This window comes from Vigna umbellata, chromosome 2 (assembly GCF_029865625.1).
Source record: "Vigna umbellata cultivar VRB3 chromosome 2, Vumbellata_1.0, whole genome shotgun sequence".
NCBI lineage: Eukaryota > Viridiplantae > Streptophyta > Magnoliopsida > Fabales > Fabaceae > Vigna > Vigna umbellata.
Genome location: NC_142166.1, coordinates 6,755,470 through 6,774,909, shown reverse-complemented (window position 1 = coordinate 6,774,909; position 19,440 = coordinate 6,755,470). Strand labels below are relative to the sequence as shown.

Below are 19,440 nucleotides of genomic sequence, written 5' to 3'. Positions count from 1 at the left end.
CTAGACAATAGTTAAAAAATCTTTGTCTAATCTTTATGCCATAACTTTTACTGTTTTGACCGCCATTTATTTGCTGTGAATGAAATCGTGATGAAGCATATCTTCTCAACAAAAATAATTCAGCAAAAACAAGAATGTCACAAAACACCGTGTGGAAGTCACAAGAAATTGTAGGAAAACAAAACCATAATCCAAACATACATATAGATTTAAGAAGTGAGGAAAGGGTGACTTGTATATCCAAATTGTAACGACAATGAATGAATTGTTATATTATTAATGTGAGGTGATGAAGAGGTAGATTAAAGACATTAGAAGTAGGAAATGAAGAATGAGTGAAGAGATAATTAAGGAGAATTTGAAGATGAAAATTTGGTGTGAGATTGGGTGAGTCTGGTGGCGTAGTACTTAGCAATGAAATCAGAGGCTTTTCTGTCAATGCCAGGCTCTGCAACCCATCGTCCTCTGTCTTCATCACTTGCAAACATTCTTCTTTCATTTCCTCCTTCTTCCCAGTACTCATCATACCTATCTCCACATGAGAAACAAGCCTTCAACACACTCCCAAAACAGCAACTCGATGACCTCTTCCCTCCCATTCTTTTCTCTTCTTCCAATGATCTATGCCAATCCTTCTTCCATACTTTACCATTTATAGACTCACCACATTATCTCTTCTTTTAGGAAAATATAACAAAAATTTAAAGCTACAGATTCCCTCAAATCACTCTTCTCATCCTCTACTTTTTCTTTCTCACGCAATACTTCTCCCCTACCCCTACCTGCATCATACATGCTTTCGCATTCTCATCACTTACTTTGCCTAGATTCCTTCTTTTTCCTTGTACACATAATGCCTAGAGAAATTATAATAAGCTTATGCTTCTAATTTTGCTCAATCTTTGTGTATGACTTTTCTTTGTCTTCTGATAAGATGTAAGATATTGATCTGGAAGTTATGCTAAAGCAAAGTAATGTACTTTGAATGGAATTTAATCCAACTATCTTATAACTTTAGAGCATCTGTGATTGGACAAAACATACATGTACATTTGCTGTCTAACTAGACTTCAAATTTTATTCTGACAATTAGAAATAAATTTTCCATTATTATGAATAACAATCACATCTCATTATCTCATTATTAAGTAAAAAGTTATTTCTCATCTCATTGCTCTAAATAGAAAGTTACATCTCATATTTTTTAAGAACATATCAACTTAACAAGAAAAAAACACGTTCACGAAGTATTACTGATACCTGTCATTAATTCATCTCTAATTTTAGTAGCCTAACCAATATTAAAACCTAATTTAGACTTCCATTCATAAATCAATTATAATTTTTTATTCATAATAAAAACTATTTTAAATACTAATAATTTTTATTTTATAAATGGATATCTAAATTAATCATTATAGAAATTAATTACTTTTTTTTATTGTGGTGTGCTTATGAATTAGAGAAAGTAATATGATCGCACTACAGTATCAGACTTTAGACAACTTAAAATTTGACAATCATAAAATATTTTGGTCTAAATAAGGAAAAGACAACACTTTTTTAAGCGTAGCTTTTGATTAGAAACTTTAATTGTTATTTGTACCAATTCTTTTAAAAATTGTTACTTATTAATAAAGGCAACATGTAATAAATTGTTACTCACCATAACCAACAATTTACATACGATGGATACTTTAAATTTCAAAACCAGGATTCATACCATTTTATTAATGTATTTGTTGTATCTTGAAATCGGTTCCTATATCATAAGTTTTGTTTTTCTAAATTAAAGGAGAATTATGATGTTTTGAGATTGAAGATAGTCAGAAATATAAATGTATGTTTATCTCAGTATATTTTTGCAGGGAAAGAGGCTCATAAGGTGACATGTTTTTTTTTTGTGGTAAAGCTTATTACCATGCATTCATGCAAGAATAAGAATATAAAAAATAAGGGGAAATTATGATGAAATTACATATGCTCCACAAACCTATTGCCTTATATCTAGAATAATTAAACAAACTTGTCTGTTGGAAAGTCCCACGCTTGATTCCAACAGAGAGTGCCCTCAAGCTGTCTTACCTTTCTCAGAACTTAATTCTTAAGGGATCCTAAAGCAAGAGCATAGTAGGTCTGTACACATGGTACAATTCAATTTCCATCAAATACAAAAGCAAAACTTTTCTTTTTATATATTCATATTTTGTCCTTAATGTAACTAATTTAATCATTTGCTAAAGGTCTTTCTAGGTTATAATATCATTTATTTGTTGCATCACTTTCTTTTGGCCCTTTATTAATCTTAGTTTGAGAAGTGCTATTGATACTATGATACAGCTACATAAGCTAATTCGGTTGATTTGTGGTATATATAATCAGCATGTGTAATATGTTATACATTTTCTAAGATGTACCTTCCCCATCATAATCTGTCAAAAGGAAACTCAAGATTTGGTAATCTCTGCATACATGTAAATTATAACTCAGGTTCTGCACACCTACTTTTTAGATGCAATTATTTGCATATTAAATATAGCAAGAATCTCGTTTCAATTATAAAGGCCATAGATTTTCTTTACGTGCCCAGTAAAATAACGTTAATTGGTAATGTTATTAGAATAAAAGAGATCATTCATTTGGGTAAGGTAGTGAGTCCATGAATTACTTGTTGAACCAGTGCATCACTACTTTTAACCTTAAGATCTTTTGAGGTAAATATCTTAAGTATTACTGTGAAACATATATAGGCGAAGGATCAAATTAAAATTCGTGTTAAATCATTACTATAAAAACATCATGATGATCAATCTGTGATAAATTTTGTAATAAATCTGTAAAGATAGTACATCGTTATGAATATTTTTATTGAATATGTATAGTTGCTAACGATACCATCACAAAAAGAATTAAAATGTGTTAGTAATAGAAACTTGTGATAATTATACTTCATCATCAGTGACAATATTCATAAAAAAAAAAACCACAAGACACATCACAAGTACATCATACACGACCAAATATTGATAATTATATGATCACCACAAAAATACCATCATCGAGTACATCATACACAACAAAAAATATTCATATTTATTGATGAAATTTTATTAATTCATCGGTAAAACAAATTATACGAAACACAATCAATGATAACAATTATGACCATCACAAAAGTGCTGCTACAAACACTACGAAAAAAAGAAGTTAATTTATTGATTGAAAAAATTTATCAATAAATCAAAATTATTAACAATTAAATGAGAATATAAAATTTGTCACGGATAAGAAATCTATAAGTAATTAGTAATAGTAAAATTTATTAATAAATATTCATCAATAATTTTTGACAAATTTTTTTCGTCAATGAAGTTATTGTTAAAAATCAGTCATTGTCGTATTCTTCTTCTCTTATCCTCTTCCTTTTCTCTTACTTATTTTAATTTTTATTTGTAACAAGTATTTTGTCAAATTAATAAAAAAATTAATATTCAATTTATCAATAAATTATTAATAAAATTTTAAAAGAATTCATTATTAATAAATTTTCCTTAACAAATTTTATTATAACATGATCAAATCTTAAAACAAATTTTACTGATAAATTTGTTATCAACAAATATTTTTATCATTAATTAAGATTTTATAATCAGTTAGTACAATCCATGAGTAAATTATGTTTTATTGATAGAAATCTTTTTCATCAATAAAATTTATCAATAAATTTTGTTCATAGATAAATTTTGTCAATAATATGACAATTTTTTATAATAAAATTCTATCATACATTATATGATATTTTGAAATTATTAATGAAATTTTACTTACATGTAAAATTTATCATTAAAACAGATTTTATTAATAGATTTTAATTACTTGTGGATATATTAATGTTAACATAAAAATTCACTCTCAAAGGAACCCCTTGACCTTTTGCAATGCCAACTAAGTTGATAGCTTGTTTTGTAGTCTTTGTTGTTTCCTTCAGAAAATAACAGTGTTAAAAACTCAATATATATATATATATATATATTTTAAAATTTTCATATGTTGCTAGAAAATAAATACCAATATTTTTTTAATAATTATTTTTTTTTTACAACAAATTTTTTAGTAATTCATGATTGATTCGTTTTAAATATACGTATAAAATAGTAACACTTGATACATTGTAAAAAATTATTTAAAAAACTGGTAAGGTATGATAGTCTTTTTAATTAACATAAGGTTTAATGTCTCGGTAGGTCCCTATTTTTGGCGTGAATCTCAAATAGGTCCTTTTTCTTTTCGGCGTCTCAATTGGGTCCTTTTCTGTGTAAAATTGCAGCAAATAGGGGTCTGCCGTCAAATTCAACAAACGACCGTTTAAATTTGGCCCACGTGGTATGGTGAGTGTATTCATTATCTGACGTGGCATTTAAAACGAATTTTTCCCACCTTGCTTCCGACACCGTCGTATCCATCTGGACCTGTTCATCGGTTCCCTGGAAGAAGGTTTTGATGCGTTTCACAGAGAATATGACGCCTATCCATTCTTTTCCAAAATCACATTGATTTTCATATACTTTTGATTTGCCAATTTTCTATATATAAATGTTGATTTTTTTCCTAATTCTGGTTGTATTGCTATCTTCTACCTTTTCTTCCACAATTTCCTCTCAAGATACCCTAGTATTAATAATTGTTTGTTCATGGATAGTCAATCTTCAATGTATGTGCCATAATTGTTTGTTCATGTGCCTCTGTGATTAGTATTAATAATGATGATGATTTGGTTTCCCTGGAAGAAGGTTTTGCAGAAAGAGGGAGCAGATGAGAGGGCTCTTGCACTCTGACGCTAAAATGCGCAGAGGGAGAAACACCGTGCGCACCGCGCCTAGGGTTTCTCAACGCGCGCAAACAGAGGCTTTGCTTTGCCACTTCTTTTCTTTTATATATATATATATATATATATATATATATATATATATATATATATATATATATATATATATATATATATATATATTAACATATATATATCTTTGCTTTGCCACGTCAGATAATGAATACACTCACCATACCACGTAGGCCAAATTTAAACGGCCGTTTGTTGAATTTGACGGCAGACCCCTAATTGCTGCAATTTTACACAAAAAAGGACTCAATTGAGACGCCGAAAAGAAAAAGGACCTATTTGAGATTCACGTCAAAAATAGGGACCTACCGAGACATTAAACCTTAACATAGGAAAGAGAACCACGTAACAAGACAGAACTCAAAGTTCTAATTTAATTCAAAATAACAAATAGTTTTTCCTCTTACATGATACAATTCTATTTTATTTCATTTTAAACCTACCATTAAATTAAACATGACAACTTACTTTGAAGTTGGATCTGACAAAATTCCGGCGGTAGTGTAGCGTATGAGCGATGCACTGCATTTCTTACTGTAAATCCATACTTATAATTTTGTGAGTCTGCTTCCTCTAACAGTTTTGGCATTGACAGAAAAGCTTCTGATTTCATTGCTAAGTACTATGCCAACAGACTCACCCAATCGATAATGTAAAGAAGTCACTGGTAGCCATATCGATAATATAAAGAAGTAAAAGACCAATTCATAGGGTTGTGATGGATGAGTAAAGAAAACTCATTTATTTTGAGTTACTCGTGTGTTGTGTCCCGTGAATCTTGATATTAATTAACCTGTCAAATAAATTCAAAACCTTCTGAAAATTCTTTTATAATCAACTATCTCTTCTCACTAAAATTAAGAGTAAAGGAGTCAGAGAATACAAATCGATAAATACTTATTTTAGAATAAAAAAAATAAAGAAAAAATAATATCCTAAGTGAGTCCTTTAAAATAATTAATTAATTGAAATGATATGAAAAAATTATAAAATTTTCTATTAATGAGAGATATAAAGATTAATTTTACTACATATAAATATATATAAACCTGGTTTTGTAGATCTAGATTTAAAATTTTCAATAATATTATATCAGAATTATTTTAAAACTTATTCTATAAAAAATTATTATTCATAGGATTTATCACATTATTTATCATCAGATCATCCACAAATAAGGATTAGATTAAGTTTAAGTCTATTCTTAATATATTAAAAATAGTTATATTTTAATAATTTATATCAATAAAATTATTAAGAAAATCGACCTTACAAATTTTTAAGACCCTAAATTAGCCATCTTCTTTATTTAATTGAATGTAAAAGTTTGCTAAAAAATATTAATATTGAGTTTGGATCTTTGTAGTCTGAAATTCGACCAAATACAACCTATGATTAAGCCCAGTAATATATAATTAATGTCTATAGAAGAATCAATCTGGCATAATGATGTTGAAGGGACACGGTTTCTTATGGAGGGAATCTGGACTCGATAATATATAAGTACATGATTATTTGTAACTTTTTGTGTCTTTGTACGTGATCTCTATGTTCTGTCCCGTCACTTGAGTTCCCTTTTTACACAATATTCCTTAGCCCTTTTCTTTAAGACAACACAAGAATATTACAACTTCTTCAAGAAGAAAAAAATTGAATATTACAACACATCTTAGACACATTGTTGCTGTTGCACGAATAACGTTATCTGTAAAATAAATAAATGTCCTATCTCTCATTTATTTCAATTATGACACTTCAATTCTAATTTTTCATTTCTTTTTCTTTCTTGGTCATTTCATTGACGTAAGTTTCAGTGAAAGTATAGTCCAAACAGTCTTATTTAAGAATGAAAAGAAACTATATAATGTAAAGTAACATCAATTTTTCATCTGAGTGGCGTATAATACATCATGTAACAAATCAAACTAGATATGCAGCATCGGGAAGGAATATGGAAAGCACCCATAAAATTCGCTTGTCTTCAGATTTCCAAGGATAAACTTGCATTTTTTATCTATTTTATTTCCATCAACTTTAAGAAAATTGCTCATAATTCAGTATTTTCAAGTTATTGTAATAAAAATTTTCAAGGAAATTTCCATTTGTCAGTGGCATCTTTTACTTTGTTGTGTGTTTAGTCTCGTCATATCATTATAGTTTTATTTGTGAGGGTTAAATCTTTACTATATACTAAAGTATCTATTTATAAGACGATTCTTATCTTTAATTTTTATGTTTTGATAATAAAAAATAATATTAAATATAGATGAACTAATATTTAATCCAAATATCATAAATAAATAATTCAACAATATAATAAATAGATGAACTAATATTTAATTCGAATATAATAAATAAATAAATAAGTTAATAATATGATTATCATGCTATCAAACTCGATTCAGGTTTTAAGAGATGGAATATCTCATTAGAAAAAAAAAAGTGCTTATGACACGTTAATTTACAAGATGTATTTTTGTTTTTATAATTTGGAAAACTATCCATTAAGCAGAGAAATTAACTCATGAATCTTAAATAAGAATTTGATATAGCATATCAAAAAATTTCTCTAGGAATGTAAGATAATTCGGTGATGTGAGTATAAAAAATAAATTATAAGACGAAAAGTATTTTATTCATACTCAGACGAGTGTTATAGAATCGATCTTAGTTAAAAAGTCTACCAACCTTTGATAAAGTTATGATATATGAATAAAAGATCTCGAGACAACTTTCAATCATCGTATGCAACATGTTGATAGACTTTATCATGCAGAAGCAACTAATAATGATTGATATAAAATCTTCTATTATATGTTTATTCATGTCTTATTAGAATTTAATAACAAAAAGTTGTTCAATTCTTAGTAGTCTGATTAGAAACTAATTTAAACTCTAAATTAAAAATTAACTATAAATTTTTATTAGTAATAGAAACTATTTTAGATATGCTAATAATTTTTAATTATAAAAAAATCTCTAACTTAATTAAATATAATAACTAATTATTTTTAATCTCTAAATTAATTATTATTATTTTTTTTTAATAATTATTTATTTAAGAGCATATAACGAGAGTTCATTTATATGTAAAATGTTATTTTAATATCAATTCTACGTATATAAATTCCTTCAAATTTAATAAAGCTGTTTATACAACAACCTTTCTTTAATATCAAGCAAGTGACGTTTACGAGTCTCACATTAACATAATTTTTTATTTACGAAATTATAATTGGAAATAATGAATCTATCCCAACTATGATAAATCAAGGGTAAGGAGTGTAAGAGGAATTTGGATTCTCTGGTGGATTTGTATGTAGAAAATATATTAAGACAAAAGTGAGTATATATTATGTGAAGAAGTTTTATGTTGATGTAATGAAAATTACTAATAGTTCATTAGATGTTATTTAGCCAAATGATCTTACTCTTACTGGTCTTGAAGAGATCTGATTTGAATGGTTCACAACCCTCAACTGTTAAGTCCGAAAGACAGAAGAACTTTCTTGTGTTGGGCAAATCCTATCTCACACTCAGTTCATGAACCACTTTTTAAGATTTGGGCTCTATCTCTTTCTCCATTCTCTTATCACTTTTCACCCTCTCGTTGTAAGAAAATGACAGCATTTGGACAGTGACATTGACCATTAGAATCTTCTTAATGAACGTGCAATGTTGATGAAAGTGTGAGTGCTAGCATACACAAAAAGTAATCACCATCAACAAAAAGTGTACACCACAATGACTACAAATACATCACGTGATACCATCATTCCATCATCTTGCTTGTCTATTCTTGGAATCATAAGGTTCTCATTTCTGGCTCTTTTGTACAGCGCTACCTTCACTGCTGGTAACACTCTTCTATCACAACACTTACTTTCTATTTTCTACAATTTTCAGTCCAAAATATATACTATATGCCTTGTAAGATAGAGCACGAATGTCAACTCAATGCACTCATGTTTCCCTTTTACCCTATACAACATGACATTTGAGAATCCTGTTGTATACCTTAGGATTATATGGCTCCTTTACGCAGCACTTCATCAGATTCCAACTTAGCCTCTTTAATTGGTCTTGAACGTAGAATCTGATTTGGAGTTATCTGTTCTAGACGGATACAGAAGAGTTATATTTGGATGATAAAAGAAAAGTTGAAGAATTAATGCATGAGGAAGCTAGGTAGGTGAGAGAAGTATTGCATGAGAAATGAAAAGGAGAGGAGGAGGACACTTATGCCTGTTGTGTGTGGATCAATCACATGAGAGATATAACCATCCTTATCAGTTATCAGTGATTTCAGGGAATCCTTATCCTCCTTTTTCTTCACAGCATAAGTTAAATAATAGGGCATGCGATTGCTTTTTGGCACCTACAAATACAAAGAGGTGTTAGTAGAAGGAAATCAGTGAAAACTAAAAGATTGTGGTGTGAGTGTAGAGAGCGAGAGTTGAAAATGGTGATGAGAAGGGAAGAGAGAGTGAGATCAGGGAAGAAATCAATTTACAAGATATTGAAGGGATGTTTCTCATGTGAGAATGGATATGAAGAGTATTGGGAAGGAAGTGGGAATGGGATGAGAAGGGTTTTTGCGAGTGATGAAGACAGACCACATTGGGTTGCAGAGCCTGGCATTGACAGAAAAGCTTCTGATTTCATTGCCAAATACTATGCCACCAGACTCACTGACTCCCACAGCAAATTTGCACCTTGAAATTCCCTTTCTTCTCCCATTCATGAAGTTGAATGGTTTGGTTAACATATTATTATAGCTGCACTGTTTCCTTTTATCTTTGTAGATCTCAAATATATTTGTGGTCTCCACGAATCATTTTGGTTTATCACTTGTAGTTATTGGCTCCCATGGACTCATGTTGTAGTACTAGTTAATAAGCTCAAACAATGAGCAATTAAAATGTAATCCCAATTAAAGTTTTCAATTGTATTTCTTCCTATACACTCCCTTTTGCCTTTTTCTTGAGTGGTGTAACATGTTCAAGGTGCATTGCTTGGCAGCTCGTGATATAGAAAGCTTGAATTAATTAATGCATATACTAAAATTTAATTATATTTTTAAAATATTTAAACTAAAAAGTTAGTTATTCTTAAAACCTCGACAAGTGTACCAAATCGTTTAAGTAATATAAAATGGTAAGATCAAGCATCGTTTCTCAAGAGACTCGTGTAACATTAGTTAATTACATGATTAACAACTCATTTAGATTAATGACTGTACGAATAAGTGCAACAAAATAAATTAACAAGGAAATAAAAGTGGTTTTTGGCATCCGGAGACGCTTAAGAGCGGAAAAGACTAGAATTAGTACAAAATGACAATGTTAAGATTAGTTTTCACCAATTCACTCTTGTGCATACACAATTTCATCTCCTCTCTATCAAATTATTAAAGTCAATCCACAAAAACACTCTAGCCCTAATTCCTTAAGTGAAAGAGCCTAGCTTTCACCTATTAACTATCAATCTCTTGATTAATTAACAAGCAAAACCCGCATTAAGAACTAGGATCTAAGACAACAAGTGAATCATCTCCCATCACTAGAATCAATGAACCACTAGGACTCTTGTTTCAATTCTAGATTGCACAAGATACATTCCCATACCCATGAATCAAAGATCAAGCCATGAACATCTCTATTACATGCAAGCTTTAAGATTAGAAAAAAAGAATACTACCAATTGATAGAAAAGACATATATATATATATATATATATATATGTATATATATTTGAATCATTCAACAAATATCATAGGCTACGACTAATCCCAACAAGATAGGTTTGGCTCTTCATATCCATGGAGAGTCTTTAAGCTTACAAAATGGTCATGGAAGAAGAATACACCAAAGAGGAAGAAGGGAGTGTTCCCATAAATCCTAGCAGCCCTCCAAGCTCTCCTCTGAGTGAATCGCGCCTCCAAAGAACTAAAGACTCAAACCCTTTCGTGTTTTAGGTTTAAATAAGCTCAAACTGCCACATCAGTAAAAGTGGCGCTCAGCGCCCCTAAAGGGACGCCCGGGCGCAAGATTTGCAAAATTGGATGTCGCTCGGCGCCCTAGATGAGGTGCCTAGACGAAATTACAAAGCAGATGGCGCTCAGCGCAAAATTTTGGCAAATTTTGGATTTTCACCGCTCAGCGGTAGCCCAGCAGTAGCCCGGCAGCAGCCCAGCGACAGCCCAGCGGTAGCTCAGCGGTCGCATTCCAGAACTCTATCTTTTGTTGTTTTGTTTCTTCTATGGCTAGTTCAGCTCTATACATTGTTGGGGATTCTTCCAAGCACATTATTAGCTACAAAATAAAGGATTAGAGATGAAATTACATCAAAGTAGTCCAAAACACAATTATTCATAAAACTAAGATAAAATAGAGGATTAAGCAAGTTACAAGCTAGAAAAGAGTTGTTTTTGCTACTAAAATGATGTCTAGATAATGATATGAATTAGCATTATCAGTTATATGCGGAGCTCAAAGTAGTTTTAAAAAAGTATCTTAAAAACTCTACCAAGAACCTGCTCAACTGAAACTTCATCGCCCTCTACTCACACCAACTAGATGATCATTGTCACAAATGAAAAACAAGCACATACAAACAGTACACAAACACAACGGTAAGCTAAATACAAAACAAGTCATATAATATTAAGAACAAGATATACATGAATCACATATAACATGCATCTAACCAAACATCTCAACATATAAAGACCTAGACTAACTATCCGGATTTAGAATGAATATTGAGATATAGCGGGTTGTACACTTGTGATAGTCTCTACTGCTTTGCAAAATCATTTTCAAATGGGTTTCATCCTACCACCCTCACAAGGTTAGTTTATATCGCGTCATAGGCTATACTTGAAACACCTAGACTAAGATCTCCTATTACTCTCATCATATGCATCAATCTTCTCTACTTGAGAATGAAAGACCATTAGAGTGCTATGATAACCCCCAAAACTGAGCTACGTACCTGCATTCATTGTAATACAACTTGAAACCACACCAAGAAGTTCCACCTAAGAACCAACTTTCCCAACCTTGAAACCATTTGAAACCATATACATATCCAATCACTTTTACATTGCATACTAACATATAAATTTGATAATAAAATTGTTTAGGATCATAAAAGCATAATGAAAAACATAGATCATATGTGTACAAGTAAATTTTGTTTAGATTAGTCTAAATTTCACGTTACAAGTAGTAATAATCGATTAAATTGGTAATTTATTCTGTTAAGACAAGTCAAAATTCACATAAAGCAAAATAGGGCAAAACTGCCTATTTTAATCGATTATGTCACTAACATAATTGGTTAGACTAAAGTGTTTGTTTTAATCGATTAAGTTAATGTTATAATCGATTAAAACATAAACTATTGTCAAATCAATTATTATGCTTTGAACACTTTTCCCATAACTTTAATTGATCCCTAAACATCGAGAACCACTTGAAAACACCATTGTAACTCCAAATCGCTACTCCAAACCCAAAATCACTTCTCTAGGCTATCCAAAACCATTTCTACACTTTCTAGCACCCATATTAGTCCACCAACTGCGTGAACAAGTCTAAATATACTAGATAGCACACCTGAACACATTAAATTACTCATAACCCTTTTGTTTCAAGTTTTCATTATGTAAAACCTCAATTTCAACCAAACAGAGTCAAAAGACCTACCCTATCGTACCCTGAATACTTCTACACTAGATTTCTTTTATCTAACTTTCTAACCAAGTCATAATGGTTCTAATAACATGCTTCCAACTTCCGAAAATAGTTTACCCTCATTGCCTAAAAATCTCACCACCCAAAACCTCTCTTTTACACTAAAACACTTCAAAACTACAACCATAAACTACTCCTTTGTTCCATATCAGATTTAACTTAAAGAACACTTCTAACAAGTCTCAATTTACCTCATTACAACCCTATAACAGTTTTTTTCCCACCTAAGTCCCTATTTCTCAAACTCACCCATCAAAACCTCTCCTTTTGACCTTAACACCTAATGATTTGATTACTCTTCACTCCAGCCACTTTGAATTCAATATCAAAACCCAATACACTTCATTATATGCAATAATAACAATAAAAGCATTATAAATACACCATATCAAACATTCAAACATCACTTAATCATTGATTATCATCTAAACATCAAGGACATTAGCACAAACCTAACAATTTCACTTAAATTATATTACCAGTCATAGAGATACTAAATTTACAAAGCAAATATATATTCTAAAGTAAAGTATAGCTTCCCTTACCTCACAGGAAACTATTAAACTCTAGAAACGTTTCTCTGATAGCTTGAAACGCAAGGAAATTCTACAAACACCTACGAAACACCAAATTGAAAAATGAAAGAATCTTTAGGACCTTAGATTGACTAAAAATTAGGAAAAGAAATCATGAATAACATGCAACAAAGGATTACAACGCATTATCTCAAACTAAGAACGAGCGAGAAAAAAGAGTTGAAACATAATTGTTCTAAACTAAAAATTGATTGGATGAATAGGTAGATCTTGTCGCAATGATCGTCTAGACACTTACTGATCGTCAAACAGATAATCGAGGAGTTAAAACTCTTAGAGAAATTGTAGAGAGTTTAAGAGAATAGTAGTTTAGAGAGAAGATGAGTGTTTAAGATAATTAAACGAGTTTAAAAAATTTATTTATTTAATCAACTTGTTTTTAAATTTTATAATACTTGGTTTACTTATTTTAACACAACTACTAATTCTAATATTCTATTTTTTAGTTCTTACATAGCTTAGTGTTAAAATATATGTTTTGGTTCTAATGATAATGAATAAAAATAACAAATTAATTTTAATATGATAATCTAAAATTTGAACCACCAGCCAAACTACCTTTTGAACAATTTGTATATATTGGTATAACGGTGAAACGGGGGTAAGGTGCAATGAAGGTGCGAGGAGATGATATGGATTGAGGTGTTTGGTGGACGGTGAGTGATGTGTGAGATCTGGGTGAAGTGAGGACAGAGGTGTGATGGACGTGGATGGTGTGGGATGTACCTAATTAAGTTGGTAGACTCCAATTATTTTTTTCTAAATTATAATAAATTTCAATCAAAGAAAAATGTTAGGAAATATATTCTTAGTATTTCTCAGTATCCAATGAAACTCACACTATTAACAACAACTTTGATGAATACAACCGACATTTTTAAATATTTCTTTACATATAATATTTATATATAGTACTTCTCAAGCAATTTTATCATCATCTCTAGAATTAAAACTTTTAATCCATTATTTCTCCTAATTTCAAATAATTTTTTTTCATGAAATATTTTATTCAACAAATATAAGCAGTGACTAATCTTTCATAACATAAAAATTATTGTTGTGTTTATGTCCATGGAAACAAGGTCTTGTTTATATAAGAAGAGTAAATAATTCAATAAATGAATTTGTTCTAACTTTAAACCCAACTCAATTAAATTAAATTGAGTTGGTTTGTTTACTTTTCTTATTTGGTAGTGATGTGTTTCATTTTATTCTTTATTTATTTATCTAAGAATATCTTTTAAGCTAATTATTACTTTTATAAATAATACATTAGAATTTTTTAATAAAAATATAGCATAATTTAATTTTATTAAATTTTTTTTGTATTTTGCATAATTTTAGTATCAAAGGATACATTCATTCGTCTACATAGCATAATATCAATTACATTAAAAATGTTGATTTTCAAAAAGTGAAACGTGTTTGCATATTATTTCATTATATTTTAACTGTTGTTACAGTGATTGCCTGTTGAAGAAATTTGTTTTGAGAAAGGAGGACTAATTTGATCAGGGAAAAGATTGCAAAATTTGAAAGATTTAGTTCACTTAAGGAAAAGATTTATTTACTCTAAATCTCATTCATAACTTACCTCACCTAATTTTAATTTGAATATATTGAAATAAATCAAATCTAACCCAACTTGATAACTCATTCCAACACACAAAAATAGAGTTAGGTTAAGCCGATGCCACTTTAAATGCGACCATCGTACATACCTAATTCATATACGTGATCAATAATTAAACCTCTAACCATAAATTTAAAGAATTCAACTATCTACAACTAACTCGATTAAACTTAATCATCTCAAATAAATTTGTATTCTTAACTTCTAATTGAGCATCCACTCTAACACTCTTTAACTCATTTTCTATGGTATTAATATAAACAAATCTTTAATTAACCATAATTACACTACAAGAATTTATAGTTTGTTTCGTATACAAACTGAAACTAGAATTATATATAAAACCATTACTAATTTTTTATTATATATTAATTGAGTTGGATTGGATTTTTTTTTTTATGTTAATGCAGTGCATGGAATGGTACAATAATATGTTAGTGTAGCAGGATTGGATGCAACAAGACTCTAATATGAAAAGAATAGATAGAAACATAAAATAGAGGAACACAATCTTGGATGTAGGGTATATCTTTTGTGCTGAGATTTTATTGAAGGTGGATTGAAAAAACAGGACACATGGAGATGGAACTACCTCTGCAGAATTTATAAGTACAACCAACAAAAACACATGACCAACAAAATCTTGGATATTCTTATCCAAATCAAAAGTTGTGTAAGTTTTAATAAGCTCCAAAGAATGGTTAAATAAGTTCTGTTAGGATTTGTTATAATGATAGAACATGGTAGGAGCAAGATTATCCCTTTATGATGCACCTTTTATAGCTTGTTTATCTTTTCTTTGTCCTTCTGTAATTATTTTTGTATCGTTTAGCTTATTTTCTTATGCTTCAAATCATATATATTTTTACAAAAGTGTTGAAACATGATAAATGTCCAATGTACTTAATTTGAAACATGATAAATGTCCAATGTACCTAAATTGCATGAATTTTGATATATTAAATAAACTGGAGCCTGTTAGTTTATAAATACAGAGTGTGGTATAGAAAATTAATTAAATATGAATTTATTGTGTTTTTTTTATTGAAATCCAACACTTTTTGCAAGAAACTAAGCTAAAAGAGTAATGTTGAATGGTGAGAGACACTTTAAGAAAAATTCAAATATTGTCTACACAGATGAGCATCTAAGAGAGGCGTAAGCTAAAAACGAAACTCTCCAATAAAGGAATTGACCAAATATGAAGGAACTTAAGTACAATGAGGAAGAGTTGAGCACTAAAATTGGAGTTGAGCATCAATTTTCAAGATTCGTATAGCATTAAAAGAAAAAATAATGAAAGCGAGAATTTTATTAATATTTGAAAAACTATAACATCCATATTTACAATGTAAATATCATCTTATATATAATATTTTCATTCATAAAAAAAATATGTTATCTTATGTATAATATTTTTATTTAGAAATAAAAATATAAAATAATAATAATAAAATAAATTTAATTCGTTTTGCACCTCCCATTTTAACATTTTGAAACTGTTATCTATCCATCTTCCATTTTTATCCCTTCTTCCAATGGACTAACAAACCCAATATGTTTTTACTAGCTACACTTCTCCCTTTCTATTTATACACCCCTTACCTACTATATCAATTTTTGTATTATTTTCTTTATATGAATTCTCCACCCAAAATATTTATTATTTTATTCGCTATCTTTTTTACTTAATTTTTCCACTCAATTTTTTTTTTACTTTTTTTTACTATTTTCTTCATTTAATTTCTGACTTGAATTATTATTATTAGTTTTCTTAACTGTTTTCTTTACCTAAATTTTCTATTAATTTTCTAATTATTTTTTTACTTTCAACCTCCCTACTCATATTCTATAATTACCTACGTATTGTTCATTTCATGAAACCACTTTTGTTTTTTTTATATCTAAACTCTTCAAGATCTAAATTTTATTTTCCTATTCGTCTTTTACCTCATCAATGACTTACATATCTTAAAAAAAATTAATATAATAAAAGAATTTTTAAGATAAGAAAAACGATACATTTATCATTTTATATATATTTATTTGTGTATATTTATTCATTTTAATTTGACATTTTTATTCCCATTTTTATTTATATGTATAATTTTAATTATTTAATGAGATGTTCATAATTTTAATTTTTATTTATATTTAGTAGTTTGATAAAATACTCATAACCTCATATTTATTTATTTATTTTATTTAAAAAAATATTCTTAATAATATTTTTATTTATATTTATTGTTTTAATTTATTTAATGAGATTTTTGTAACATCCCAAAAATACAGTATAAACCATATACGAGAATAATCACATTAATAATACTACAGCTCAGTTCTACACATAACAAGGTACTATTATGGCCGAACGACCTTACATAACAGTAAGGAATTAAAAACCGCACACTGACTACAACTAGACCGAACGGTTTACAAAATAAACTTATACCGAACGGTCTTACAAAAAGATGAAGCCAATAACTGACCGAACGTTCCTAAGTTTCGGCCTTCACTTCCACCTCTTCCAGTGCTTCTTCCAGCTCTTCTAATGCTTCTTCCAGCAACTCTTCTCCTTCTGCTCACATCCACACGGATGATCATTGCAACCGAACGCACAACACAGACAAAATAATAAATAGGGTAAGCTTATGTAATTTAATTAATTCAATAGAACATACAATTTTCGTGATTAAATCAAACAACAACCAAATCATAATTCATACATCATGGCATGCAAAGACCAACCACTTGACTCTGACTGTCCGGACTGTATGAATCCTGTGTAGCTACGACGTTTGTGCACCCGGGTGATGTAGTAACTGGGATACCCTCAATAGCTGTCACCCGAGGTTAATCCGTTCCGTCCAAGTTAACCTTATGGAATAGGACCTCCTGTCATTCCCACACATGACTTACTCCTCTCTACGTGAGAATGAGTAATCATGGAATATCGAGATAAACGCCCGTTAAGCTTTGCTCACATTCATACTTTACCAATCAATAACCACTTTTCTAAGATATTCCTCCCTGGAATACTCTTTCATAACCAAACTATTTTATTCGCATCACATTTCAAATTCTCTCATACTTCATCATCAATATATTCAACTGAAATAATATCACACTTTCTCATCATAGCACAAGTCCGAATGGAATAACACTTCTTAGAATTAACATGACCGAGCGTTATTTACAAATTTATCTGCTTCAATGAACGAACCCTTAAGAGTTCAAACCGGACGCCACGAAGCCTAGGTCGAGTACTAAGACTCTAGGCCGAACACCATTTAAAGACCAATACTGTTTGACACCAAATACTAATAACTGATGAGATACTATGAAGAAACGAACGCTATTGAGTTTGGCCGAAGACTCTTATTTTAAAAACGGTAATGATAGATTATTGAAGCGAGACCGAGCGCTAGGTTTAAGACCGAGCCCTGTAGAAACCGAACACTATTGAATGAACGCTAGTCCAAGACCAAGCACTTATCAAGAACGAGCGCTACTAAGACCGAACGCTTTGTCCAAGATCGAGCACTACTAAACTTAAATAAAATGAATATATATATATATATATATATATATATATAATTGCGCCACACTTATTTTTAATGAAAAATAACGATATCATCTACGACTTTACTTATTATAAAATACATTAACTAAACTGTTTAGGAAACATAAAGAAGAACTATACTTAGACCGAACGCTTATTTACATATATTTAATAATATAAAACGATCTTCATTAACTAAATTCTCTCCAGAAGAAGAATTTAGTTTAGACGGATGTTCAAAGGAAAATCGAATGGTCAATACTGACTCTCGGTTACAGTTTACATGATTCTGCAGAGTATTACAGAATCACTCTCAAACAATATCCCTAAAGCATGAGAATTCAGTTAAGACCATACACTTCCATGAAGGATAGAACGATCACGAATGACGCTCAACCACACTTACAGAATTTACTCAGAATACTGCAGTTTGAAGATCAAACCCTATTTCAACTCAGTTCACACCATTTATCAGTCGTCCATCCACACATCCAAACATGCAGTAACACGAATATTTCATATTCATCAAATAATCAAACAAAGTATCATACAAACATACAACCATTCAAAATAAGAATCTTAATCAAATTATATAAGCTTCCCTTACCTCTAAACGTAATCGAATGCTCACAGATGCAAAATAGAGCTCACCACTACCAAAGACCTTAACGTTCGACAGTCACGTTTTAAGAAACTGAACCAAACAGAAAACCAGAAATACTCAGAATAATGTGATTCGCTCAGGCGACCAGAAATATGGGTTTGCATGCGAAAAAAACGAACGTGCTAAGGAGAAAGTAACTCACCGGCTTAGAACCACAACCCGGTCGGTTTAAACAAAAGCCCTTGACGCCGGGAGAGTTCAGACGGTGCTTGAGAGGTGATCGGAAGAAGAAAAATTAGATTTTCTTAGAGAGAATATGAAGGAGATTTAGAGAGAATGATGAGGAAATGATTTCAGCAGTTTGGAGAAGAAAGAAAGCATGCAGAGG

At 30.1% G+C, this 19,440-nt stretch overlaps 2 protein-coding genes across 2 annotated transcripts; one reads left to right on the top strand and one right to left on the bottom strand.

Annotated features, from left to right (window-relative positions):
• Nucleotides 1-152: 152 nt before the first annotated feature.
• On the bottom strand, nt 153-2,441 carry LOC148203277 (uncharacterized). Its single transcript, XM_088106350.1, has one exon. The coding sequence runs from the start codon at nt 597-599 to the stop codon at nt 348-350; it is 252 nt and encodes an 83-aa protein (XP_087962476.1). The 5' UTR covers nt 600-2,441; the 3' UTR covers nt 153-347.
• A 6,642-nt stretch (nt 2,442-9,083) lies between these two features.
• On the top strand, nt 9,084-9,823 carry LOC148203276 (uncharacterized). Its single transcript, XM_088105877.1, has one exon. The coding sequence runs from the start codon at nt 9,360-9,362 to the stop codon at nt 9,615-9,617; it is 258 nt and encodes an 85-aa protein (XP_087962003.1). The 5' UTR covers nt 9,084-9,359; the 3' UTR covers nt 9,618-9,823.
• The last annotated feature ends 9,617 nt before the right edge of the window (nt 9,824-19,440 follow it).